At 57.5% G+C, this 27,761-nt stretch overlaps 1 protein-coding gene across 1 annotated transcript; it reads right to left on the bottom strand.

Moving 5' to 3' along the window:
• SGTA (small glutamine rich tetratricopeptide repeat containing alpha) lies at positions 1-27,298 on the bottom strand. Its single transcript, XM_003277011.4, has 12 exons — positions 27,166-27,298; positions 14,515-14,637; positions 13,072-13,178; positions 12,557-12,641; positions 10,635-10,734; positions 9,102-9,206; positions 7,955-8,093; positions 7,118-7,180; positions 4,912-4,949; positions 3,391-3,480; positions 2,837-2,978; positions 1-1,219 (listed from the first exon to the last, which is right to left on the bottom strand). Exons 2-11 carry the CDS (start codon positions 14,612-14,614, stop codon positions 2,864-2,866), a joined length of 942 nt encoding a protein of 313 aa, XP_003277059.1. The 5' UTR covers positions 14,615-14,637; positions 27,166-27,298; the 3' UTR covers positions 1-1,219; positions 2,837-2,863.
• Positions 27,299-27,761: the final 463 nt, after the last annotated feature.

The raw sequence follows: 27,761 nt of genomic DNA, 5'->3' as shown, positions 1-27,761 counted from the left end.
GAGGTCACAACGCCTATTTACTCCCCACATGTCACACCCTGCACCCCGGGTGGGCTCGGCACACACCTCACCGCCATGAGCGGCTGTAGGGCCGCGGCGGGCCCCGTTCCTACTGTTAGCTACGACACACAGTACTGCGCCCACCTCACAGACAGCCAAGAGCCAGGGAGCCCCAGGACGCTCCGACTGACAACCCTGCTGCCGGGACCACGGCGCCGTGGGCTCACCTGCCACCCCCAGGCCTCAGGAACCCAGACAGGCCCCCTGCTGTCTGGCTCTCCGGCTGCTTTCCTGGTGGCTGTTTTAGGGCCAAGGTGGGTGGCACCTGAAGTGCCCCGTGGCCTCCACCAAGCACAGGAGGGGTAAGCTTCCCGGGGGGGCCCCGGGCCCATGAAGCATCCAGGACAGAAGGACAGCAGGATGGGACACAGACAGAAACGGCCCAGCTGCCTTCCCTGTGCCCGGGGCTAAGGCGGCAGGGACAGAAGGTCATGATGTCGCCCCTGGCTCTCAGTCGCGAGGACCAGAAAATGAGGGTGGGAGGAGGGGAAATACATGTCTGTCAACATGCCCAACTGGAGGAAAGTCACAAGAAACTGGTCCTATGCACCCAGGACGGCTCCTGCGCCGCGGAGGCGTGGGGTGGCTGCAGCCGTCTCTTAGGTGTCTGCCACTAGAGTTCCTCATGCGAACACACATGGCCCGCGGCGCCCAGGCCGCAGCTGGCAGTGAGCTCTTCCGAGCAGGCGCGGGGCCGGGGTGGCCGGGAGGTGGACTCGGAAAGAGGCTTCTCATGGACGGGAGAGTTCCTGCAGACAGACCACGGGATGGGGGTGGGGGCTGTGAAAGCCTTTGGAAGCCACACGATCTGCCACACGGCTGAACGTGAAACCTGCCGCTTCTCCGAGAGCGGCCCGGGAGCACCCCAGGATTCTAGAAAACACTCAGGTGACTGAGCTTTCTGGGGGCTGGAAGGGAGGTCACTGCTGGTCTGCGCTCAGCTTGCTGGCTCTCGTTTCAAGAAGGGTCTGGGGGCTGTAAGGGAGTTACAAAAAGGGAGCGGAGGAGGGCAGAGATAAAAGGGGAAAATCCATCTTGACATGCAGGTCCGAGGTCTCTCTCTTCCCCTCTCTCAGGCAGTCCAACAGGAGGAAGTGGCAGACAACCAGAAGGCTTCCTTCCAGTCGGCCAGGGAAGGACGCGGTCACACCGGGAGTGGCTGGAGGGGGACAGATGTGAAGGCAGTCAGAGTGCAGGTGGGGACCAAGGCTGCACCACACACTCCAGGCAGCAGGAGAGGCCCAGAGTGGACAGCCAGGGGCCACAGCGGCTATTTCAATGAACGTCAGAGCCACAGCTGCACCAGAAGCATTCCAGACACTTGGGGCCACGTGTGGCTGGTGGCGCAGAGAACATCGCCATGAAACGTGTGGCTGGTGGCGCAGAGAACATCGCCATGACCTAGAAGGGTCTACAGTGTGGGGGTACTTTGTGTATGAGGTTACGTTGGTAAAAAATCCACCTCAACTATTTTTTTTAAAAAAAGGAAAAATAAATAAAAGCTTATTAAAAAAAAAAAAAAAAAAAAGGAAAGACTGGAAGAAAAGGTGGCCAAAATATTAATGTTGGTGGCTCTGGGTGAAAAGAGTAAGGTTGGGCTGAATGCAGGGCTCACACTTTGGGAGGCCGAGGCGGGAGGATGGCATGAGCCCAGGTGTTGAGGCCACCATGGGCAACAAAATGAGATACTATCTCTAAAGAAAATACAAAAATCAGCCAGGTGCAGCGGGGTGCGCCTGTAGTTCCAGCTACTTGGGAGGCTGAGGTGGGAGGATCACTTGAGCCCAGGAGGTTGAGGCTGCAGTGAGACGTGACTGCACCACTGCCCTCCAGCCAGGGTGACAGAGCAGTATCGTCTCAAAAAAAAAAAAGAAGATTAAGATTGTTCTTGCTGCTTTTTAACACTTTTGTCTTTTAAATTTGTCTACAGTAATTATGGTTTAAAAATGAAAGAGTGTGTATATGAGGAGGGACAATGACAAAGTGAAGAGGCCACATCGGAGCAGAATGGAAACACCTCCTGCCCCCAGGGAGCCGGCGTCTGCTGGAGATGGACAGGACTGAACTCGGGGGCCCCTGGGGAAGGAAACCAAGCCAGCCACGGGCCCCTGGAAACCATGGGGGACACTGAGTGTATTTTTTAAACAACTGTAAGTGCAACGCCTGCTCACAGTGAGAAAAGGACAAAAAATCCCTCACAAAATGCAGGCAAAACGCTTGGGCACACAGTCAAAGGCAGGTGCCCAGCTTGTCTTTTCCACCACCCGATGACCTCACCCCCACCCCTGAGGTGGCAGCCCTGACACTGTGGAAACAAAGAGCTTCTGTAGGTGGCCTTCGTCAGGGGGACCCCAGACACTGGCCCTTCCAGGGAGCCATGGCTCTCCCCTAAACCCCACCCAGACTCCAGACACCTGCCCTTCCAGGGAGCCGTGGCTCTCCCCTAATCCCCACCCAGACCCCAGACACCGGCCCCTTCCAAGGAGCCGTGGCTTCCCCCTAATCTCCACCCAGCCCCGATCCACAGATGGGAAAGGAGTGGGGAGCAGGACTTGGTGGCCACCTGGAAAGGGGCCCAATGCCCAGCGATGCCCCCGTCTGCCTCGGCGGTTCAGGGCGATCTTCCGAGCTGGATGCACCCAGGACTTGCTGTCCAGTGTCCAGACAGACTCCACAGCCCCCGGGCGTCACTCCTGCTGGCTGCCCTCACTGCCAGGCACTCACGTGGCGTCACTCCTGCTGGCCACCCCCCAGCCCCCCGGCTCCGCGCACTCACGCAGCGTCACTCCTGTTGGTAGCGGCGTCACTCCTGCTGGTCGTCGTTGCTAGCGCTGGGCGTCCGACTCCGGATCTGGCTCCTGAGCTGCTCTATCAACTCTGGGTTCTGCTGCTGCATCTGCTGGGCAAACTGCTGACCCCTGCGGGGAAGGGCACACGGGGCTCAGCCGGGGCCAGGAACCTGCCCGCTGCCTCCGTCCATCCCCACCTGACTCCTCGGGCCCTCCACCCCGAAAACAGGCCTGACCCCTTGCCGGAGGACGCTGGGCCCTTTGGAGCAGGGGACGCAGCACTTCCGCTCTCCTGCTTCCCTTCCTTCCGCTCTCCTGCTTCCCTTCCTTCCGCTCTCCTCCTTCCCTTCCTTCTGCTCTCCTCCTTCCCTTCCTTCTGCTCTCCTCCTTCCCTTCCTTCCGCTCTCCTTTCCTTCCGCTCTTCTGCTTCCCTTCCTTCCGCTCTCCTCCTTCCCTTCCTTCCGCTCTCCACCTTCCCTTCCGCCTGCGAGCCCTGCCCGCCGCCCACGTCCTCCGTCCTCCTGGAAGCAGGTCCACTCACGCCTGGATGAGGCTGGCCAGGTCGTTCTGCGAGGGGCTGGTGCCGGGAGTTCCCAGGGGGTTGCTGCTGCCCGAAATCATGCCGGACATGCTGCAGGAGAGAGCGTGTGACTCACAGCCGGGACAGCCCAACCGCCATCCCCACTGCAGCCCCTCGCAGTGGCCCAGGAGAGAATCTCTCTCTGCCCTTCACCTTCCCCCGCAGGAGAGGATTCTCTCTCACCACCTGGTGGGCCTCCCGGGCACAACCCACCCTGTGAGTTTCACCCGCTTTCCCAGAACACCCCTCCTTCTTTGGCCTAACGAGCGTGGTTCTCAGCCAGGGGGTGATCCTGCCCCCAGAGGACCCCTGCAATGGCAGGAGACATTTGCAACAGCCATGATTGGGTTATGCCAAGACAGGGGCAGGGGGTGCTCCTGGCGTGGAGTGGGTGGAGGCTAGAGACGCTGCTCAGCACCCTGCAGTGCCCAGGACGGCCCCGCTCCAGAAACTGGTCCAGCTCAAATGGCCACGGTGCTGTGGCTGGGAAACCATGCTTTAATATTTGACCATGGGCCAGCCGCAGTGGCTCACACCTGTCATCCCTGTCATTTGGGAGGCCGAGGCGGGTGGATCACCTGAGGTCAGGAGTTCAAGACCAGCCTGGCCAACATGGTGAAACCCCATCTCTACTAAAAATGCAAAAATTAGCCGGGCGTGGTGGCGGGTGCCTGTAATTCCACCTACTCGGGAAGCTGAGACAGGAGACCCACTTAGTTCTGGGAGGCAGAGGTTGCAATGAGCCAAGATTCTGCCACTGCGCTCCAGCCTGGGTGACAGAGCAAGACTCCATCTCAAAAAAAAAAAGAAAAAAAGAAAAAAAGATTTCACCATGAAAACAGGCGAGCAGCTCCCCAGTACGCACAGAGCTTACTGGGGAGTCACCATATGAGCAAGTGCACTCAGAGGTTTATACCCAAGAGAAATGAAAACAAATCGGATTCACACAGATGCTTGCGCAACACCCATGCTCAAGCAGCACCGTTCACAACCGACAAAAGGTAGAAACAGCCCAAATGTCCACGGATAGATGTGTGGATCAGCACAGCGTGGTCCCTCCACACTGGAATATTACTCAGCCATGAAAAGGAGCGAGGCCCTGACCCAGGCCCCAGCGCAGATGCACCTTGAGGACGTCACGCTCAGTGAGAGACGCCAGACACCAAAGACCACACAGTGTGTGATCCCATTTCTATGAAATGTCCAGGACAGGCCCATCCACAGAGACAGGAAGGGGATGCGTGGTTGCCAGGGGATAGGAGAGGGGTTGGGGAGTGACACCTGATGGGGAAGGGGCTTCTTTCAGAGATGATGAAGGTGTGTTGGTGCTCAATGGTGGTGACAGTTGCATGACAGTGTGAATGTACTTAATGCCATTAAGTCGTACACTTTAAAGTGGTTAGTTTTATGTTAAGTGAATTTTCCCACAATTAAAGGAAATTTAACCACAAGAATACCCGAAGAAGCCCAGTTGTCACTTACAGCTGCTGAATCTGGGGATTGTTCATTAGGTTGGAAGCCTGAAGTACAGAACAAATTTGTCAGGAAGACAAAGCTCCAAGCACATCATTCTCTTTCATCAGACACTTTCCATCTTAACCAGCCTTGGCTCTGGACTCCAGCACGCCAACGAACAGTAAGAGCCGGGCATTTGGTCTTTCGTACCCTTTTCCCTACATTTTCACCCCCCACCCACGAGCTGTGACCTCCACATTCTGACTTAAATCCTGTTTTGGGTTCCTGCTTGAGGAGTGATCTCGAAGCACCACAGCGCTCTCTCACTGGCTGCTGCGGTTTTGCTGTGTGGATGCGTTTTGGTTCTTTATTTTAGCTGCTGTCTACTTTAGCATATTTGGTTTAGCATATTTGGTTCCAGTTTTGCTCTATCAATAAATAGCACTGTGGCCGGGCGCGGTGGCTCACGCCTGGAATCCCAGCACTTTGGGAGGCCGAGGCAGGCAGATCACTTGAGGTCAGGAGTTTGAGACCAGCCTAACCAACATGGTGAAACCCCGTCTCTACTAAAAATACGAAATTAGCGAGATGTGGTGGCGCATGCCTGTAATCCCAGCTGCTCGGGAAGCTGAGGCAGGAGAATCGCCTGAACCTGGGAGGCAGAGGTTGCAGTGAGCTAAGATCGCACCACTGCATTCCAGCCTGGGTGACAAAGCGAGACTCTGTCTCAAAAAAGAAGTAAAAATAAATAAATAGCACTGTATTGGGCACTTTCTCACGTTAACTTTCCACTTGGGATTATTGCTGTGGACCTGTTGAAAGCAGGTGGCTCAGAGGTGTGGCAAACTCTCTGTGTAAAGGGCCAGTGTGTAAATACTCTCAGCCTTTCCAGACACGGGGTGCCTGACCCAACTACTCAGCTCTGCCACCGTATCATGAAAGCCACCATTGACACTAGGTGTATGAATGGGCATGGCTGTGTGCCAATAAAACTTTATTGGTCAGGCGCGATGGCTCACACTTGTAATCCCAGCACTTTGGGGGGCCGAGGCGGGCGGATCACAAGGTCAGGAGTTCAAGACCAGCCTGGAAAACATGGTGAAACCCCATTTCTACTAAAAAAATACCAAAATTATCCGGGCATGGTGGTGGGCACCTGTAATCCCAGCCACTCGGGAGGCTGAGGCAGGAGAATCGCTTGAAGCTGGGAGGCGGAGGTTGCAGTGAGCTGAGATCACGCCACTGCACTCCAGCCTGGGCGACAGAGCGAGACTCCATCTCAAAAAAAAAAAAAAAAAAAACTTTATTAACAAAACCCAGCGGCGGGCCTTATTCTGCCAACCCCAGATGTCTGAAGGGAAAAGGAGTCTGTGTCATGGCCAGGCTGAGAGGCCTCTTGAAGGGCTGGGACCCGGTCACCCTCCATCCCATGGTGAGGGAGAACGTGTTCCCCTGGCAGCCTGGCCAGCGGCCGAGGGCTACAGTAAGAGGCGTGGCCTCTGCTGAATGGCATGACCCAGGCAGGGTTCCTGGCCCAGCTGGGTCATTTTTCTGACTGACAGTAAGGCTGAGGGCTTTTCTCCCCCTAACAGCCTTAGGCGAGTCCCTGCACCCTGAGGCTGTGAGAGCCTGCAGAGTGGTCCCAGGGCACACAGACCTCCCAAGAAATGAACATGCATGTGTGGGGGGGTGGCTCTCCGAGGATCCCAGCCAAGGAACCCCCTGCCAAAGGCCATCCGTTTGGAAGCATGAGTGCCCGGGCATCGGGAGGTCCACCTGCGCCCGGCGCACCCGGCGCTCTGCTTCCCTTGCCTGAACCTTAGGAGGCAGACACAGCTGCACTGTGATCAGTGTCTCCACACTGCGAGGAGGAGCCCACGCTGGGGTGGGGTAGGGGTGTGACCTCCCTGGGCTCAGCCAGGAGAGCCAGGACGCGCAGCTTTTGGTGCTCACTACTGATGGGTCTTGCTTGGGACATCAAGCAAGTGTTGACTGGGGACACCTTTGATTGTCAAAGCAGAGGGTGGAGGTGCTCCTGACATGGGGTGGGTGAGGCCAGGGATGCTGCCAGCACCCTGCGGTGCCCAGGACGGCCCCACAGATAAGAACCATCTGGTCCCAGAAGCCAGCAGTGCCAAGGCAAGGAAGCCCTGGCCAGCAGCGGTGACACAGCAGATGCAGGCCTGGGGCGTGGCGCAGACACCCTGGACAGGGAGGAGCGGTGGGCCCTTACCATGCTCATGAAGCCAGGGTTGTTCAGCAGGCCGGCGATGTCGAAGCTGCCCACGCCTCCCGTCTGAGGATGAGAACAGCCCTGGTTAGTGGGGCCTGGACCAGAGGCCACGGTGAATAAGCCCCCTGGAACTCAGAAACAACGGCCCCCCACTGGGCTCAGACATTCTATCAACCCTGCGGCCAGAGGGAGCTTTGAGGCAGGCAGCACGAAGCACAGCCCGACCGCCCGGGGACGACACACTCTATCGTCCTGTGTTTATTCCCCACACAGCGCGACCGCCCGGGGATGGCACAGTCTATCATCCCGTATTTATTTCCTGTATTCTGCCGCTTTGACACCTTGGGGACTTGCTGGCCTGGCAGAGCCGCCCCCTCCTGGAGTAGCCAATTCCCAGAGAGAGCAAATGACTCACCCAGAACCCACACCCTCAGCACCTCCCCCATCACCCCAGGGCCACAGTCCACCTGCCCCACTCACCCCCAGGCCAGGGACCAGGCAACCAGGGGCAGCCCCCAGGCCTGGGTCTAATGAAATGGCTTCAACCGGCCAACCTGAAGCCTTACCCGGCCTCGCCACAAAACCCACATCGAGGGTCCTTTCTGTGCCCCTCCCTCCGCCTCCGCTGGCAGCCTTCCTGCTTCCAGGGGTCTGGGGGCATGAACCTATTCCCCACGACACTCACTTCCACGCCTGCGCATCTCATCACCGACTGAAACAAACCCCGGACCCTCACGACACCGAGGTTACGCCTAGAGCCGCTGGTGCGCCCGAGGACCTGTCCCCCACCCACAGTCAGCTTGGCGTTCTGGAGCCTCTCGCCCCGGCTGCACTCACGGGGCTGGGGGCCTCCCGCAGCTTCAGCTCTGCTATCTTGAGGTTGGACTTGTACGTCTCGTTGTCGGGGTCCAGCTCCAGCGCCTTCTTGTAGTAAGCCACGGCCTCCACGTGCTTGTTCAGGCTGGAGAGCGCCAGGCTGGAGGAGAGCGCCGGGGACGGCCTGTTCCCATCTGCCCAGCTCCAGGAGGCCCCACCCAAGCCCTGGTCCCCAGTGGTCCCGACAACCCCTAAACCGCCTCGGATGGTGCCACCCCCTGCCCACTGTCAGCTCGGTGGAGACAAACCTGGCTTTCGAGGGGCCCAGGAGCGGGACTGAGGGAGACAGACATGAGAACACCCCTGCCACACAAGAACTGGCGTCCCCATGGGGCCACACACGGGGCCTCAAAGCCCAGAGCGGGCTGACAGGAGGGAGTGGGCCGGCTCAAGGTCACAGGAAATGCGTGGATGTGGTCTTGGCCCTGCTTCCTGGCACAGGGCACCAAGGACCCTCGGAACCTCTGAGCGACAGACATGTCTCCCGTCCTCCACAAGCAGCCCCTGACGCCCACCTGAGTCTTCACTCCTGCGGTGACTCAGGGCCCCCTAGAGAGCCCAGGAGGAGGCGGGTCCTGGGGAGACGGGGCAGGTGAACAGGGCCCCTCTCCAGCCTCCGGGGAGACCCAATCCCACAAAGTCTGAGCAAGGGCATTCAGAGAAGCAGGCGAATGCATCCTCATGCTGGGAGGGCGGCACCAGCTGCACGGGGCACAGGCTCCTGCCCCGGGGACCCTCCTGGCCTCACTCTCGGACCTGTCCCGTGTCCTTCATCATAAACCAGGTGCTTCCCTGAGCTCTGTGAGCCGTCCCAGCAAACGATGGAGCCTGAGTAGGGGCCATGGGAACCCCACTTGACAGCCAGTCAGGGAGAAGCAAGGGGCCCAGGGATCTCCAGGTGGCACCTGATGCGGGGCGTCTGTGGGGCTGAGCCTGTGACCTGTACGGGCTACGTTGGCTCCGAACAGCTAGTGTCAGAGTTGAACTGAACCGGGGTGGGAGAATTGGTTGTGGGTGGGAAAAAAGCCACACAAGAGAGGAAGCAGGAGCAGGAGAGGAGGGGTCCCGAGAAGAGACTGGAAAGGCACGGCCGTGGACAGGCACTCACCCCATCCTGCCGTAGGCCTTGCTGTAGGCTGGGTCAATGCAGATGGCCCGCTCACAGTCCTGCACCGCGCCTGCATAGTTGCCGAGTTTGCTGTAGGCTGCGGCTCTGGGGAAGAAAAGGCAGGGCAGGTCCCTCACTGGTGGCTCTGAGCCCAACGGGCAGCCCTGAAGGGAAGCCTGAGAGCTGCGTTCCTCTCCAGCTTCCTGGAGGAACGGCGTCAGTTTTCCCCATCTGTAAAATGGGGCTGATGGGGGAAAGCTGAGAGCTGTGGCCACTGAGATGCTCTTAGACAGATGTGGGCTCAAAGCACCAACAGCCACTCAGGACTGCAACTCTGAATTTTATTTGCAAAAAATGTTCCGATCCATGGCTGTACAAGAGCAATGAGTGTAGGGAACTTATACCCAAGTTTCATTGACAAATTATTTACGTATCAGTAAAAAGAGAATTCAGACCAATGTCAAAGCGCAAAGCTCTTGGCTTACAGCGTCTGAATCGTCTTCACCATTTTTGTGTTTAGCGTTTCTCTTTACAATTTTTTCAAAGTACAGAGAAGCGTGAGTGGAGACTAAACTACCCCGTGACAGGCGGCCAAGAACCCTGCACTGCCTCTGCAACTGTCCTGTAAGCCTGGAGCAGATCCAAGACCACACATTCAAAAAACACAACCCTCCACATACTGGATTATGTTCTTGGCTTGACATCCACGTGGAATGCCATGACACCTGATTTTCTATGTATGTATTTATGTATTTATTTTTGAAACAGGGTTTTGCTCTGCTGCCCAGGCTGGAGTGCAGTGACACGATCTCAGCTCACTGCAACCTCTGCCTCCCGAGTTCAAGTGATTCTCCTGCCTCAGCCTCCCAGGTAGCTGGGACTACAGGCACCCACCACCACATCTAGCTAATTTTTGTGGTTTTTTTTGGGTTTTTTTTGGAGACAGAGTCTCTCTGTCACCCAGGGTGGAGTGCAGTGGCGCAATCTTGGCTCACTGCAACCTCTGCCTCCTAGGTTCAAGCCGTTCTCATACCTCGGCCTCTCGAGTAGCTGGTGGTGCCCACCACCACACCCGGCTAATTTTGTGTTTTTAATAAAGACAGGGTTTCACCATGTTAGCCAGGCTGGTCTTGAACTCCCGACCTCAAGTGATCCACCTGCCTCGGCCTCCCAAAGTGCTGGAATTACAGACGTGAGCCACCGCGCCTGGCCCCCAGACTAATTTTTACATTTTCTGTAGAGATGGGGGGTCTTGATACGTTGCCCAGGCTGGTCCCGAACTCCTAGCCTCAAGTGATCTTTCCCCAGTGGCCTCCCAGAGTGCTGGGCGTGTCACCTGATTTTAACATCAGCATCGACGCTCCCCGACCCCCTTGATGGCCACCTGATGCTTGCTCCTGGTCTGGGACCACTGGTGAATGGATCCCTCATCTACAGTGCAGAGGCCTCTCCCGTCTCAGGTCCCTGCTAGGCATCCCGGAGGACGCCCCCACACCCGGCTGCCCCTGGCCTGGGCAGGCCCCGAGCTGGTACCTGTTGCAGAAATAGACGGCGTTGGCTGGGTTGAGCTCAATGGCTTTTCCGTAGAAATGCACGGCAGCTTCAAAGTTTTCCACCTTCATCTGCTCGTTTCCTACAGGGAGAGAGGAAAACACCGGCCCGGTGTCCACACAGACCCGAGGGGCCATCAGGGAGAGAGGAAAACACCGGCCCGGTGTCCACACAGACCCGAGGGGCCGTCACACTTGGCTTTTCTGGGCATCCAAGGCTCAACACAGATGCCGGCTCAGGAGGCGTCTGCATCTATAGGGGGTTCGCTAGTTGCAAACGATCATATCTACACCCACTAAGGGGGATGGAGGTGGGGGCGGCAGGGCCTGGCGACGGTGGCTGTCACTGCCTGGATGGTGACCCCTGGGAACAGAACTGTTAATACAGATCATCGGCCCAGGGATGGAAACTGTCCCTTTTGCTGTTTCTTTTGGAAAGAGCCCAAGCGGAGGCCTGTATTTTGGAATACTTATGTGATACCTTCTCATTTCATAGGCAATGGGGCTTCTGTCTGAGGCGTGGGTCCCAGCTGCTAGGACGGTAAAAACCCCGGCTGCTATCCTAGAACCAACTAAGAGCCCTGAAGACAGAAACCCACTCCCGCCCCCGAGAGCCCAATTCAGGAGGGCGTGGGGGGAAGATGGGTATCAGCATGTGTTTCCCTAAACAGTTTTACTGAGATATAATTTACATGCCACAAAGCTTACGCTTTAAAAATATAAGCCTGGGCGTGGTGGCTCATGCTTATAATCCCAGCACTTTGGGAGGCCGAGGCAGGCGGATCGCGAGATCAGGAGGCCAAGACCATCCTGGCCAACACAGTGAAACCCTGTCTCTACTAGAAATACAAAAATTAGCCGGGCGTGGTGGAGCGTGTCTGTAGTCCCAGCTACTCGGGAGGCTGAGGCAGGAGAATCCCTTGAACCAGGGAGTCAGAGGTTGCAGTGAGCCGAGATCACGCCACTGCACTCCAGCCTGGGCGACAGAGCGAGACTCCGTCTCAAAAACAAACAAAAAGAAATGGGATCACATACTGTGTGTCCTTTTGTGTCTGGCGTCTCTCCCTGAGCGTGACGTCCTCATGGTGCATCTGCGCTGGGGCCTGGGTCAGAGCCTCACCCATCCACATTCCACTGTGTAGATGGGCCACGCTGTGCTGACCATTTATTGTGGACAGGCATTTAAGCTGTTTTTGCTTTTTTTTATTTTTTATTTTTTTTGAGACGGAGTTTCACTCTTGTTGCCCAGGCTGGAGTGCAGTGGCGCGATCTGGACTCACTGCAACCTTCGCCTCCCGGGTTCAAGCAACCCTCCTGCCTCAGCCTCCTGAGTAGTTGGGATTACAGGTGCCCACCACCGCGCTTGGCTAATTTTTTTGCATTTTTAGTAGAGACAGGGTTTCACCATGTTGGCCAGGGTAGTCTAGAACTCCCGACCTCAGGCAATCCGCCCGTCTCGGCCTCCCAAAGAGCTGGGATTATAGGCGTAAGCCACCGCACCCGGCCTGTTCTTGCTTGACTCTTGTGAATACAGCTGCTGTGAACACGTGTCTGGGTTTTGGTGGACATGTGTCCAGCTCTCTTGGGCACATATCTGGTATCTAGGGGTGGAACCGTCGGGTCTCATGGAAGCTGTGTAACTTTTGGGGGCCACCAGCCAGTCTTCCGCAGAGGCCGCGCCCCTGACATCCCCACCAGCCGTGCTGTGCCTGAAGGTCAAGTTTCCCTGCACCTGTGCCCTCGCCAGTCCCCCTTCTGTCCCCGTCCCCACAAGCCAGCGTGCTGGACATCAGAGCACTTCCCTCAGCTCCCTGGGCCCCAGGGATCAGCTGGCCTCTGCGAGGGTCCCACAGCCCCGAGTCCAGGTGGGGCCAGGCGTCTGTGGGGATGGAGGTCCTCCCTTACCTTCAGTTTTGAGGCGCTCTGCCTCTGCCGAGTCCTCCTCAGAAGGCGGGGTTCGCGCAGGGCTCCTCAGGTCCTGCGGCATCTCCTGGACCCGGAGGTAAAGGTGACCCGCTGTCCTCTCCTCCCAACCTGGCACCCTCCGGCCTCAGCTTCCCTCGGGATGCCAGAGAGGGCCACCAAGCTCCGAAGGACCCGGGGGCTGTGCAGGGGATTCCTGGCCCCCCATCATGTGGCCCTGGGCGAGTGACCACAGTGCTATGCGTCTCAGGATCTGCCAACGGGGAGGAGGGCCGAGTGCTCCTGCAGCCACGTCCCCAGCCCAGGAGAGGATGCGGGCAGAGTGCCTGGGGGACGATGCGAGCGGGGCTTGGGCAGAGTGCCTGGGGGACGATGCGAGCGGGGCTTGGGCAGAGTGCCTGGGGGACGATGCGAGAGGGGCTCCCGGGGTCCCCAGCGCTGCCTGCTGCTGCTGTTCTTATTTTGGGGGCGGTGGCTGGGGAAGCCTTGAGGCTCACCTTGCCCATGGCAGCCGCTTCAAATATCTCTGGTAGCGTCTGAGGGAGCGCGAGGTCGCTGTCTTCCACCGTCACCCCAAATGCAGTCTCCAGGCACTGGATGGCGACTGGAAGTGGGGACAGAGGTGGTCCCACTCATTGCACGCAGCCCCAAGGTTACGTTTTTGGGTCTAGAGGGTGGGGTTGGTGCTCACACTTCCCCAGGTGTGTTCATTCCCAAGGATCCCGGAACGCAGGGGCTGCCGCCTGTGCTCTGGGCTGGGACAGCGGACCCTCTTCCTTCCCGAAAAGAAAAGCCAGACAGAGACGCCCCGTGTGCCTGAGAGCAGCGGAAGCCGTGGGCAGAGTGGGGCCCAGGTGGTGGCCTCAGGCCTCTGTGGGGTCCCAATGCTGGGGCTGCCCGGCTGTGGCATGGTGGGGGCTTGGCCCCACCTGGAGGGCCACGTCGGGGGTGAGGTGCCCTGGATGCTGTTGCACCTCCAAGGGCACCTGGCCTGAGTCAGGAGCTTGAAGCCAGCCCCCAGTAGAAGGCCTGTATGACTGGGTTTGTACCAGGGCAGGACCACTGAGAGCAGGACAGGAAACAGCCACAGGCCCCTCTCTCCGCTGGCCCACCTGACACACTCAGCACCCAGGGGCCCTCCCCCCAAGCCAGACAACACTAGCCCTGGCCTCCCCCCTCCTCGTGTGGACCCAGGGTCCTAACCCAGGTCAGAAGTGGGGGTCAGCCACTCCCTCCCCAGCACTGTGTCGAGGACCCCGGGCACATCCCTACAGCTGTCACTGGGTGTCCCTGCTACAGAGGCCTGGCAGGCCCGGGACACAGGTGAGCAGGGCACAGGTGTCACTGGGTGTCCATGCTACAGAGGCCCGGCAGGCCCGGGACACAGGTGAGCGGGGCACAGGTGGGGAAGGAGGACCTAGAGCCACGCGAGGGTGCCTCCCTGAGCCCTCCTTTCCCTCCGAGCCCCGGATCCAGGTGTCGCAGAAGCACGAGCAAGACCAGACAGGAGACCAAAGCGCCCGGGGCCTGGACAGGCCATGCAGGAAGCCAGCAAGTCTGGGCCTCTGGGTGAGGCCAGCACTAGGAGAGCTTTTTCCCATGACCGATGGTGACACACACACTGGGTGGTGAGAACGTTCCGGAACACACCTTGGTGGAAGATGGGGAGATGGGAAAAGCCACCGGAAGGCAGCTCAGCCTGAAGGCGTCAAGCGGCGGTGGCGCCACACAGTGGCAGGCGGGAGGGCTCAGCTCGGCCCTGGGTCCTGCGGTCAGGGGCTGTGTGGCCCTGGGCCGGCCCCAGCCCTCTCTGGGCTTAGCTTCCTCCCCTAAAAAGCCAGGCGTAGGACCAGGCGTCTACACACCAGGTGTCTACGCTAGGTGACTATGCCAGCTGCTGCCCAGGAAGGGAGAGGGGGAGGTGGCGGGCACCCACCTACCTTCCAAGCTCTCCTGAGCGTCGGACGAGAGGCCCCCGTGCCGGAGCTGGTCATGCAGGAACTGGATGATGGCGTAGGCCAGGCGCTTCTTGTTGTCCATCTTGAGCCCAGAAGAGGTGATACCTGGGGGTGCAGGAAAAACCCCCATCAGGCCCCCTCACACTCCCCACTCCAGGCGCCCCAGGCCTGCCCCTAACTCGCTGGGCCTCGCTTTAAGGGTGCTGGCTGATCTCAGCTCCAGGGCAGCCCAGGTAGAAAGGCCTTAATACACCCATTTCACAAATGATGACCTGAGGTCTGGAGCTCACCAATCAGGCCAGGCACACAGCCAGGAAGTGTGAAGCCAGCAGGCAAGCAGGGGCTGCCCTAGAGAACCCGCCTGCTCCCAGGGCCTCCTGAGTGCTCCGAGGGTGGTACTGAGGCACCATGGAGGTCCCCTCCGCCCCTGTTTCTGGCACGAGGTGGGTGGGGGCCAGGGATGCTGCCCAGCACCCTGCAGTGCCCAGGACAGCTCCACCCCAGAGAACGATCCAGCCCCAATGTCCACGGTGCTGAGAGGGAGAGACCTTGTCCTGAGCCAACGCCACTGCCCCTTTCCTCAATTTACCTCTTTTGTGGCATGTCAGCAAGCATTTCTTAGGCACCCAACGGGGCCAGGTGTGCCTGTCCTGGTATCACTGTTTCACAGGACTTGCAGGGGACCCCCCCCAGGGACTTCTTGGGGATCCGTCTCGTTCCCCCTCGGAGGCCTACCCACCCCATTCCACCTCAGACCCCCGTCTAGTTCCCCCAAGAGACCCATCTCGTTCCCCCTCGGACACCGCCCGCCTGGTCCCCCCTCGGACACCACCCGCCTGGTCCCCCTCGGACACCCCCTGGTCCCCCTCGGACACCCTCCTGGTTCCCCCTCGGATACCCGCCTGGTTCCGCCTCGGGCACCCGCCTGGTTCCCCCTCGGACACCCGCCTGGTTCCCCCTCGGACATCGCCCGCCTGGTCCCCCCTCGGACACCGCCCGCCTGGTCCCCCTCGGACACCCTCCTGGTTCCCCCTCGGACACCCGCCTGGTTCCCCCTTGGGTACCCTGTCTTGTTCCTCACTCCCAGGACTTGACAGCTGCTTCTGCTCATGTCTGTGGTCCCTGCGGTTTCCTGCCAAAGCTCTAAAGGGTGCCAGATGGTGACATCGGGAGAGGCTGTTCTGGAATCTGGAGCTGTAGTCTACGGACAGGTCTTTTTTTAGTACAAGACCTTTCACGCAGGTTTCCTGGGTGCTGGGCCAACTTGGAGGGGCCTCAGCCACAGTGACCTTCACGGGGCTGAGCAGGAAGGCCCGCCACGAGCTGCGTGAGCTTCCTCCGGGGCAGGCTGGCCGGATGCCTTGCAGCGCCAGCTTGGGCAGGCTCGGCCTCACTGTGCCTCCATTTCCCCCGAAGGCTGGCCACAGTGACTCTAAACGTTCGGATTTAACAAGCTGCGTGGAGAAGCAGCCGCCACCGCCCCCGCCACCAGAGCAGCCGAGTTCTGGGCTGAACGGTGTTCACCTAGTCACGTCCACCTGGGACCTGAGCATGGGACTTTGTTTGTGTCTTTGAAGATGGAAGCAAGTGGAGATGAGGTCGCTATGGTGGCCCTAATGCAGGGACTGAACATGCCGCATGGAGACGACCACGTGAAGACAGAGGCAGAGGCTGAGGCGATGTGGCCACGTGAAGAAAGGCGGGGCTTGCCGGCCCCCAGCAGCTGGAAGAGGCAGGACGGAGCCTCCCTCGGGGCCTTCAGAGGGAACGTGGCCCAGCCCGCACCTTCATCTCAGACTTCTGGCCTCCAGAACTGCGAGGGAAATCAATCTTGGTTGTTTTAAGCCAGCCGGGTTGTGAGGGAGAGGCCAGGCGGTTCCCGGATTGTGGCCTGCAAAGCCTGCGAGCTCGGACGCGTTGTTCAGCCTGAGCCTCCGCCTCCGCCTCCGCCTCCGCCTCCATGTCTGTAAAATGGGGAGCCCCACGCGGCCACATGGCAGGGACACCGAGGGCAGAGATGGGGTGATGTGGCCACACGGCAGGGACACCGAGGGCAGAGATAGGGTGACGCAGCCACACGGCAGGGACACCGAGGGCAGAGATGGGATGATGTGGCCACACGGCAGGGACACCGAGGGCAGAGATAGGGTGACGCGGCTACACGGCAGGGACACCGAGGGCAGAGATGGGATGATGTGGCCACACGGCAGGGACACCGAGGGCAGAGATAGGGTGACGTGGCCACACAGCAGGGACACCGAGGGCAGAGATAGGGTGACGCGGCCACACGGCAGGGACACCGAGGGCAGAGAGGGGTGACGCGGCCACACGGCAGGGACACCGAGGGCAGAGATGGGTGACGCGGCCACACGGCAGGGACACCGAGGGCAGAGATGGGTGACGCGGCCACACGGCAGGGACACCGAGGGCAGAGACAGGTGATGCGTGACGTGGCCTTGATCATGGACTTCCAGCCTCCAGGACTGCGCGACGACGAACCCTGTTTCAGCTGCCTGGTCTGTGGCACTCTGTCACAGCGGCCCCAGCAAACCGACACTAACGCCTGGCGAGCAGGCATCTCAGGATGCACCTCTGTCCTCATGACAGCTCCAACAAGCGGGTCGGCCCTGTCTCCAGGTGAACTGAGCCAGGGTGGGCAGGGGGGCGTGGTCGTGTGCCCAGGACCACGTAGACAGGAGGACAAATGGGCTGCCGTCGCACGGAAGGGAGCAGCGAAGGGCGGTGGCCGAGGGACACGGAGGGAGGGAGCGGCTGCGCATTGCTCACTGTGCTGCGGTCCCAGGAGCCAGCTGCCCAAGGGGCAGCTTCTCTTATTAGAAAATGACGCTTCCTATCACTTCTATGCAAATGTCCATTTTAACTTGAAGTGCACAGATGTCTAATGGTGCAAGACACGTAAGTTAACACGCGTGCACGCGCACACAGATGCCTTCAGCTACAACCATCCCCGTGCAGACAGGATCAGAGGCAGGGCACCAAAAGCATTAAAATCACGCAGATGACCTATCTGAGCACTTTGCAGACCTAGAACGTCAACTGTGTAAAATACCTGCTCATGAACATCGGCAAAGAGGGGAGGGGCACCTCCAGAGAATTTGATTTTTCTTTAAGAGACGAGATCTCCGCCAGGCGCGGTGGCTCACGCCTGCAATCCCAGCACTTTGGGGGGCTGAGGCGGGAGGATCACGAGGTCAGGAGATCGAGACCATCCTGGCTAACACGGTGAAATCCCGTCTCTACTAAAAATACAAAAAATTAGCTGGGCGTGGTAGCGGGCGCCTGTAGTCCCAGCTACTCGGGAGGCTGAGGCAGGAGAATGGCGTGAACCCAGGAGGCGGAGCTTGCAGTGAGCCGAGATCGTGCCACTGCACTCCAGCCTGGGCGACAGAGTGAGACTCCGTCTCAAAAAAAAAAAAAAAAAAAAAAAAAAAAACCGCCTCTACTAAAAATACAGAAAAAATTAGCCAGGCGTGGTGGCGGGCACCTGTAGTCCCAGCTATTCGGGAGGCTGAGGCAGGAGAATGGCGTGAACCTGGCAGGCGGAGCTTGCAGTGAGCCGAGATCGCGCCACTCCAGCCTGAGCAACTGAGCAAGACTCTGTCTCAAAAAAAAAAAAAAGAGACAAGATCTCACCATGTCGCCCAGGCTGATCTCAAACTCCTGGCCTCAAGCAATCCTCCTGCCTTGGCCTCCCAAAGCGCTGGGATCACAGGTGTGAGCCACCACACCCGGCCTCCTCCAGGAGGCAAATGCTGAGAAAGCTGTGGATTCCACTGCCTCACTGGATTTTGTAGAAGCTGTGTGTGTGCGCATGTGTGTGTGTGCATGCATGTCTCTCCAGATTCCATCTCCCTCCCAGATCAGTGGTCCTCGATGGATCATGCATGCATCTCTCTCCAGATTGTCTCCCTCCCAGATCAGTGGTTCTCGATGGATTGTGCGTGCATGTCTCTCCAGATTCTGTCTCCCTCCCAGATCAGTGGTTCTCGATGGATCGTGCGTGCATGTCTCTCCAGATTCCATCTCCCTCCCAGATCAGTGGTCCTCGATGGATCGTGCATGCATCTCTCTCGATTCTGTCTCCCTCCCAGATCAGTGGTTCTCGATGGATCGTGCGTGCATCTCTCTCCAGATTCTGTCTCCCTCCCAGATCAGCAGTCCTCGATGGATGTGCTGAGACACTTGGTGGTGTCTCACATGGAGTGGGTGGAGGCCAGGGACGCTGCTCAGTGCCCTGGAGTGCCCAGGATGGCTCCGTCCCAGAGGATGATCCGGCCCCAACGTCCACAGCTCCCACTGGGAGAAATGCTGGACTAGACGAGGGGAACATGAAGAGCCTGTGGACGCACCAGGCACTTTACACAACACCATCTCATGACCTCGGCGCAGCGACCTCCATGGCAGGACTGGGGATGGAGGTGTTCACTCGAGGCCACTGGAGCCACAGGCACGGCAGGATCCACGCCTGGCAGACGCCTGACCTGTCCCCACACTCAAGATCAGAGGTGTTCAGTGTCTTGGTTCCCCTAAAATGCCTCTCCATGAGGTGAACAGCCACCACCCCCTAGAAGATGAGGCGTGGGCCGCCTGACCGCATAACCCATCACACGCCAGAGACAAGCAAGGCATTGGCCCACCAGCTTTAAACAGTGGCTGACATCAGACTTGGATGACACCGGCGACGTGGACCTCCACGCCACTCAACAAGCACAGTCCCAGACACGCTGGGTGTGCCCACAGCTTTGTTTCCCTTTCAGGGAAAGCAACATCCATCAGCGATCATTAAAAAACAAAACAAAACAAAACAAAACAGAGAGCAAAAGAAGCCAGACCCAAAGCACACACGGTGTGACTCCGACTCCATTTCTATGAAATGTCCAGGACAGGCCCATCCAAAGACAGGAAGGAGATGCACGGGTGCCAGGGCTTGGGGAGGGGAAGGGGAGTGACAGCTGGTGGGGATGGAGCTTCCTTGCTTCCTTTTGGGGCGATAAGACAACTCTGGAACCAGAGAGTGGTGATGGTCGCACAACCCTGTGAAGGCACCAAATGCCACTGAATTTCATGGTGTGGGGATCACGGCGGTGTGGGGATCACGCGGTGTGGGGATCACGCGGTGTGGGGACCACGGCGGTGTGGGAATCACGGCGGTGTGGGGACCACGGCGGTGTGGGAATCACGGCGGTGTGGGGACCACGGCGGTGTGGGGATCACGGCGGTGTGGGGATCACGGCGGTGTGGGGATCACGGCGGTGTGGGGATCATGGTGTGGGGATCACGCGGTGTGGTGATCACGCGGTGTGGGGATCACGGCGGTGTGGGGATCACGGCGGTGTGGGGATCACGTGGTGTGGGGACCACGGCGGTGTGGGGATCACGGCGGTGTGGGGATCATGCGGTGTGGGGATCACGTGGTGTGGGGATCATGGTGTGGGAATCACAGCGGTGTGGGGATCACGCGCTGTGGGGATCACGGCGGTGTGGGGATCACGGCGGTGTGGGGATCACGGCGGTGTGGGGATCACGACGGTGTGGGGATCATGGTGTGGGGATCATGGTGTGGGGATCACGCGGTGTGGTGATCACGCGGTGTGGGGATCACGGCGGTGTGGGGATCACGATGGTGTGGGGATCATGGTGTGGGGATCACGGCAGTGTGGGGTTCATGGCGTGGGGATCACGTGGTGTGGGGATCACGCGGTGTGGTGATCACGCGGTGTGGGGATCACGTGGTGTGGGGATCACGGCGGTGTGGGGATCACGGCGGTGTGGGGATCATGTTGTGGGGATCACGTGGTGTGGTGATCACGCGGTGTGGGGATCACGGCAGTGTGGGGATCATGGTGTGGGGATCACAGCAGTGTGGGGATCACAGCAGTGTGGGGACCACGGCGGTGTGGGGATCACGGCGGTGTGGGAACCATGGTGTGGGGATCACAGCGGTGTGGGAATCATGGCAGTATGGGAATCACAGCGGTATGGGAATAATAGTGGTATGGGAATCATGGCTCAATGTTTTAAAGGGGGAGAAATCTACAAGGGCTGTGTTTTGTTTCGCTGGATGGGGAATTACGGTCTTCCTGAAAGCTCCTGGGGGACGGTAATGAGTTTTCCGCCCCCGTCTCAGGACACAGTGGAGAGCCCGGAACTTTGAGGTCTGGGATCAGGACGGTCTAGAGCCTGGCAGGCAGCCAGTCCCAGAATCCAAAGGTCTCATGTGCGACACGTCAGGGCCCAAGGCGGTCAACCACCACCAGTAAGTGAAACCACAAAAGCTGACGTCATCCACCCCGGCCAACAGGGTTCAGAGAGCAAACCAGTCAGGTCCCCTGATCCCCAAGCCCAAGGAAAACAGACACATGCCACCCAAAAGGTGAAGATTTTTGGTTTACGGCGTTTTTTTTGTTTTATTTTTACGCATGTTTTGATAGCAGCATTACAATAGCCAAAAGCAAACAGCTCAAGTGTCCATGGACAGGTGAGTGGATCAACACAATGTGGTCTGTCCACATGATGGAACACTACGCAGCCACAAAAAGGAAATCCTGACCAGGCTACAAGGGCGGACCTTGAGGATGTCGCGCTCAGTGAAATAAGCCAGACACAGAGGTACAAAACCTGTGCGACTCCCCTCCTAGGCGGTCCCTAGAGTTGCTGGATTCACAGAGACCAAAAGTAGAACTGGGGGTGCCAGGGGCTAGGGAGGGCATGGGGAGTGAATGTTTCACGGGGACAGAGTTTCAGCTTGGGGAGATGAGAAACTTCTGGAGATAATGGTGGCAATGGCTACATAGCCGAGTGAATGTGCTTAAAGCCACTGAACTGTGCATTTATAACTGATTAAGATGGTAATTTTTGGCCTGGCGTGGTGGCTCATGCCTGTAATCCCAGATCCTTTGGAGGCTGAGGCAGGCAGATCACCTGAGGTCAGGAGTTTGAGACCAACATGGTGAAATCCCGTCTCTACTAAAAATACAAACAAAATTAGCCAATCATGATGGCACACACCTGTAGTCCCAGCTACTCAGGAGGCTGAGGGGGGAGAATTGCTTGAACCCGGGAGGTGGAAGCTGCAGTGAGCTGAGATGGAGCCACTGCACTCCAGCCTGGGTGACAGAGCAAAACTCCGTCTCAAAAAAAAAGAAAGACTGGTTGGGCACGGTGGCTCACGCCTGTTATCCCAACACTTTGGGAGGCTGAGGCGGGCGGGTCACCTGAAGACAGGAGTTTGAGACCAGCCTGGCCAACATGGAGAAACCCCGTCTACAAAAAATAGCCGGTCATAGTGGTGCGCGCCTGTAATCCCAGCTCCTTGGGAGGCTGAGGTAGGAGAATCACTTGAACCCGGGAGGTGGAGGTTGCAGTGAGCGGAGATTGTGCCACTGCACGCCAGCCTGGGTGACAGGCGAGACGTCATCTCAGAAAAAGAAAAAAACAAAAAAAGAAATCAGACCTGGCTGAGTCCCCACATAAACCTAGAAGGCGGGGGTCACAGCCCCCTCTTACAGAGGGGGTGACAGGCCCAGACAGGTGGCACATGCAAGATCATACCAGTGACAGCTGGAACTGGCTTAGCATTCCAGGCACACAGGCCTAGCACGATCCACGTTGAGGGGTGTGGGGGGCGGGGGTGTGTGTGTGGAGGGGGATGTGCGTTCCTTCACAGGGAACTAACACAGAATAAACCAAGAAATCTCATTTTTGGTGTACCTGTTTCCTTCTCTCTTAAACTGAGGTGTGAGAACTGGACAGGGTGGGAGGTGGCTAGGGACCCACTGAGGGTTCAGAAAGTGGAAAGAGTCGCACTCACTGAGACACACTCGTCTCTCCCGGTGCCACCGGTGCCTCTGCACCCCAGGGCCTTTGCACATGCTGTTCTCCCTCCCGCAACACCCCCCAGGTCCCAGAGAACCTCTTAGCCTCATGGTCTCCACCCTGCCCCCTCCCTGTTACCCTGGGGCAGAGCTGAGCAGAAGTGCCCCAGCTTAGACCCCCTGGGCTAGGGGATGCCACTGATCCCCAAGAGACTCTGCATCCCATGATCATTTGCTCTACTAAGGTCCCAGGAGGCTGCACATATTGAAATTCACAAACTATGGAGGATTGCTTGAGCCCAGGAGTTTGAAGCCAACCTGGGCAACAAAGTGAGGCCCTGTCTCTAACAAAACGAAACAAAACAAAAGATAAAATAAATCCACACATTAAGTGGAGAGGGAGCGAGGAGGTAAATCCTTGGAGCTGGGGACCCCGATTTTCACCCTCTGCCCAATCAGAAGTTTATTCTGGTGTCCAGTGTGAGCAGGGAGCAAGCTCAATTTCTTTCCCAAATAATTAACGCAGGTCTGTCCCCTGTGGCACCGTGGGCATCTTGGGTGGATGATTCTGTCCTGGGCACGGCAGGGGGCTGAGCAGCACCCCTGGCTCCCCCCACTGCACGCCAGAAACACCCTCCAGTTGAGACAACCACACATGTCCCCAGACACTGCCAAACTGCCCCCAGCTGTAAATCACTGACGGCCACTAAGTGGGAAGAAGAAAGGCTGGAAGTCAGTACAGGTCAGCTTTTTCTGTCCAAATGACTTTGCTGTGAGCTTTCTGAAAACCTTCTGCTTGCAGGCTATTCTGGGTTTCAGAACTGCGGGTCCATGGCGGAGGACCGCTCACCTAAGGGAAGCACAGGCCCCGCCCAGCGCGTGACACAGGCCGGTGGTGCCAGGACCTGTGGCTTCTCTGCCGTCCCCAAGGTAGGGGACATCATCAAACGGCTCTCAAATCTGCTTCAACAGCCAGGCTTTCCCGCAAGAAAGTTTTCTGCTCTTCAGAGGGGGGTCCAGGAAGCATGAGGACGGCATTTTCCTCAACTGCCATTTGGCACTCGGTGTCTTTGGAACAATCACAACTTGTAGGGTTTGGCTGTGGGACAGCATTCTCAAAGAAGGCCTGCTGTGTCTCCCAACAGCAAGGGCTTTATGGATGCTCAGGAGACACAGGGCCGAGGCCTGGTCTCAAGGCAGAGGCCACAGAAGTGAGGGCGGGAGGGTGCTGGCCCGTGGGGGTGGCGCCAGCTCCAATGTTGGGGGCTTCAGTGTCCCTTTTGGCTTTGAGCCGATGACTCCACATCCCACCTTTCCATTTTATCATTAAAATAAAAACAAAATCAAAACACAGCCACCTCGGTCAGGGGCGGTGGCTCACGCCTGTAATCCCAGCACTTTGGGGAGGCCGAGGTGGGCGAATCGCTTGAGTCCAGGTGTTTAAGACCAGCTTTGGCAATATAGTGTATAGTGAGACCCTACCAAAGAGACTCTACAAAAAAAAAAAAAAAAAAAAGAATTAGCCTGACGTGGCGGCACACACTAGTAGCCCCAGCTACTTGGGAGGCTGAGGCGAGAGGATCATTTGAGCCCAGGAGTTGGAGGCTGCAGTGAGCTGTGATTGGGCCCTGCACTCCAGCCTGGGTGACGAAGTGAGACCCTGTCTCTAAAAACGAACAAAAAACTCACAACCACCTCTCTTCCTTATTGCCCTGCCCAGAATGGATCATTCAATGAAAAAAAAAAACATCCTCATAAACTGAGGTCATCTTACCTCCTTACACTCCAGTAGGAAGCGTCCGCTCTTGCCCACCACCTTCTGTGAACGCTCTGCCCACCTCCATCCACGGTGCTTCTCACCAACAGCAGGGCAAGAAAGCCGGGTGCCCTGCTCCTCACTCCCTCTTAGGATACCCGAGTTCTAGCTCAGTCTCCTGCCCACTCCCCACATCGAAGCCCACTTTCTTCTAAAATGCCACCAGGAGATCACTGCACACATAAAAGCTCTCAACTGCTCCCTGGAACCCCAGGAGTATGCACAGGAGGCCCCCTCACCAGCTGGGGGTCATCTGTGGGGCCTACACCAAACCCTGTACATGCCACTCAAACTCAAGTGCTCACCTCCCCTGCCCAACTCCGCCAGGAGAGAATCTAGTATCCCCGCAAACTCCTATCTCTGGCCCAGCATCTCTTACAAGGCTTTCTATCTCTTGACAGACCCATCCTCCCTTTGAACGCCAGCATCTGGCAGTGTCTAAACCCTATGGACTCAGGAAAGCCTTCGATTGTTGAAAACTTCACAGCCACATGGTCACGTTCCTTGGGGAGGCCATTTCTCTCTGGGTCTCTGTTTCCACCTCAGTAAAAGAGAAAACAGGCCAGGTGCAGTGGGGCACGCCTGTAATCACAGAACTCTGGAGGCCAAGGTGGAGGATCGCTTGAACCCAGGAGTTTGAGACCAGCCTGGGCAACACGGTGAAACCCTATCTCTAAAACAAAATACAAAAATTAGCTGGGTGTAGTAGTGCATACCTGTAGTCCCAGCTACTCAGGAGGCTGAGGTGGGAGGGCCTGAGCCTGGGAGGTCGAGGCTGCAGTGAGCAGAGACTGCGCCACTGCACTCCAGCCTGGGCGACAGAGCAAGACCCTATCTCAAACCACCCCTTTTGTTTCTTCATTCAGCCTGTACTGAGCACTTGCTACCAGGGCCACTGTTGGGTCTTGGCATAAAAAAAAAAAAAAAAAAAATTGTAGAATTGAGTAAGACTACAGCTCTCCAGGATCCTCCAATCTGGGGCAGAGCTCACCCGCATTTGGAATCATTCACCCTTCTAGGAAGATTTAATTATAAACCTCAGCTCAAATCCTTGGCGTGCTTACAGCTTTCCAGGCACCCAGCTAAGTTCTGTACATGCGATAGCTTATTTTAGGGGTCAGCAAAGGTTTTTCTGAAAAGAGCCAGATTGTCTTCAGCTCTGCAGGCGTTAAGTTCCCTACGGCAACTGTTCAACTGTGCCTTTCTTAGCTCGAAATCAACCACAGGTAACGCGTAAACCGAGGAGTGTGGCTGTGTTCCCACAAACCTTCATTCACAAAAACAGGCCAGAGGTGGATTTGGCCTTCTGGTCAGTTTGCTGATACCTTGCCTGGTTTAATCCTCACACACCTGAGGTGGTTACTATTATAATCCCCATTCCACAGAAGAAAAACTGAGGCTTGGAAAGATGGGGATGACCCAAGACCACCCAGCTATGAGGATGAAAATGAGGAGTTCTGAACCCAGGCAGTCTGACTTGAGAGGCTAAACTCCAAAGTACCCATTTCTCTCCGCACAAAATTGGGTGCACACACAAAACTTTGTACACCATTTCGCAGGCCCACACAGTCCCAGCTGCCCATGCTGGTAAAGAATCACTGATCTAGGGTAGGTTTTTTTTTTTTTGACAGGGTCTCGCTCTGTCGCCCAGGCTGGAGTGCAGTGGCGTGATCTTGGGTCACTGCAACCTCTGCCTCCTAGGTTCAAGGGCTTCTCCTGCCTCAGCCTCCTGAGTAGCTGGGATTACAGGTGCACACCACCATGCCCAGCTAATTTTCATATTTTCAGTAGAGACGGGGTTTCACCATGTTGGCCAGGCTGGTCTTGAACTCCTGACCTCAGGTAATCTGCCCATATGGTAGGGTTTTTAAAGCATTATTGAAATTCAAAGCTGGATCATTTTCTGGGGTGGGGCCGTCCTGGGTACTGCAGGGTGCCGAGCAGCAACCCTGGCCTCCACCGACTCCAAACCAGGGGATCCCCCAAATCATGACAAGCACAAATGTCACCAAGAATCCCTGGGGCACAGAATTGTTCCTGGTTGAGAACCACTGATCAAGGGAGGGAAAAGGCAGACAGACGAATAATCAGAGACAGAAACAAAAGAAAATGGGACAATCATTCAACCCCTGAGAGGCACACTACAGTGCAATTTTCTGGCACCTAGTAACAAAAACAGCCATTCTCGAGCCAGCTCTCTCTTATCAAGTTCCAGGCACCTGATCAAATAATTGAATGTGGGTTTATCCTCATAATGACCCTCCGAGGCATCTGCTTTTACAACTCGTTTACGAAAGAAGGAATGGTTTGCTCAGAGAGGGAAGGCGACTCACCCAGGTTTACACAGCCGGTGGGAGGTGGTGGTGGGCTGGTCCTGAATCCCAGATTTCCCCCACCTCTAGCACGATTTGCAGAATAAGACTAAACATGATATAAGACGAACGGCTGCTAATTCTTTGGAGTTCTCAGATTCCGCTGGACCCTGCGGCTCTCCTTCTCCCAGGCAGGGACTTTTGACAACGCCCGTTTTACAGAGGGGAAAACTGAGGCTCCGAGAAGCCAAGAGGCTGGGCAAAGTCACCCAGGTAGGGATTGGCGGCGCTGGAACCAGAGCCCCGACTTCAGTCCTCACAAACGGGGTCCCCGAGTCACAGGGACGACGTTTCCAGGTGGTTAATAAGAGCGGAACGGCAGCGAGCGCTCACTACATGCGGGGCGCCTTCCCCTCCCGCCGTCCTCGCCACCAGGCCGCGGACCAGCATTTCCAGCACCTGGGGCCCGGGGAAGGGAGATCAGGGCTCGAAGGGTCTGCCCGATGCCGCCCGGCCTCAGTTTCCCCTCCGCGCCGCCTACTCACAGGACCCCGCGGGTCGCGGTAACTCTGGCCTCACGATCCCCAACCTCTTACGGGCTCTGGGGCCCCGTGAGCCCCGAGCCGCAGACCCCAGACCCGCCAGGCTCAGCGCAGTGCCCCTCACTCACCTCTCAGGCGACCGATCCCCGACCCACCGACGGTTGCGCTTGCGCACCGCGGTGCCGCCCGGCCCCGGCCCCCGGGCGCGACGCCTGCGCAGAAGAAGTGCGCCCCGGGTTGCTTCCCTTCTGCACAGGCGCGTTAATGATCGAGGTGGGCGTGGAAGGAAGTGACGCAACGTAGAGGCGGGAACCAGCTGGTCGTTAGGGCAACTGACCTCTGCGACCTAATGGAGGCCGGAAATCGGAGCTGGTTTGCCCTCTAGAGCGGGAATGAAGCGGTGCACGATGGAACAGTGGCTGACTCCAGCCGGTCGCCGAGCTGACCACGTGGTGCTGGGTCCGCCACGTGGTGCGGCCGCGTTTGGACACCTGGACTCCAGAGCGTCACAGCCGCGCAATGAATGGGAGTCAGTGTTATCCGCTTACTATCTTTGTTCATTTATTCACCCACCCATCTACTCACCCACAAATGCATTCTTTCATGCAGTGTGAGACGTTTGTGAGAATAGAGACATTTGTAGACAGCAGGTGCCTAATATTCATTCAATATTTATTGCAAAGCAGCCATAAAAGCCAGCAAAGTGTCTACTCATTATTTTGCA

The sequence above is a fragment of the Nomascus leucogenys genome, chromosome 17 (assembly GCF_006542625.1).
Source record: "Nomascus leucogenys isolate Asia chromosome 17, Asia_NLE_v1, whole genome shotgun sequence".
Classification (NCBI taxonomy): Eukaryota; Metazoa; Chordata; class Mammalia; order Primates; family Hylobatidae; genus Nomascus; species Nomascus leucogenys.
Note: the sequence above shows the minus strand (reverse complement) of the source record. Positions and strands in the feature narration are given on the sequence as shown.

Bases quoted from the DNA above. Each gene is read 5' to 3' on its own strand.
- SGTA (XM_003277011.4), bottom strand. From the start codon at position 14,614: ATGGACAACAAGAAGCGCCTGGCCTACGCCATCATCCAGTTCCTGCAT. The intron at 10,735-12,556 runs GTAAGGGAGGAC...CTCTCCCTGTAG, and splicing joins AGAGCGCCTCAAAACTGAAG to GAAACGAGCAGATGAAGGTG. The intron at 7,181-7,954 runs GTGAGTGCAGCC...TCTCATCCTCAG, and splicing joins TGCGGGAGGCCCCCAGCCCC to ACGGGAGGCGTGGGCAGCTT.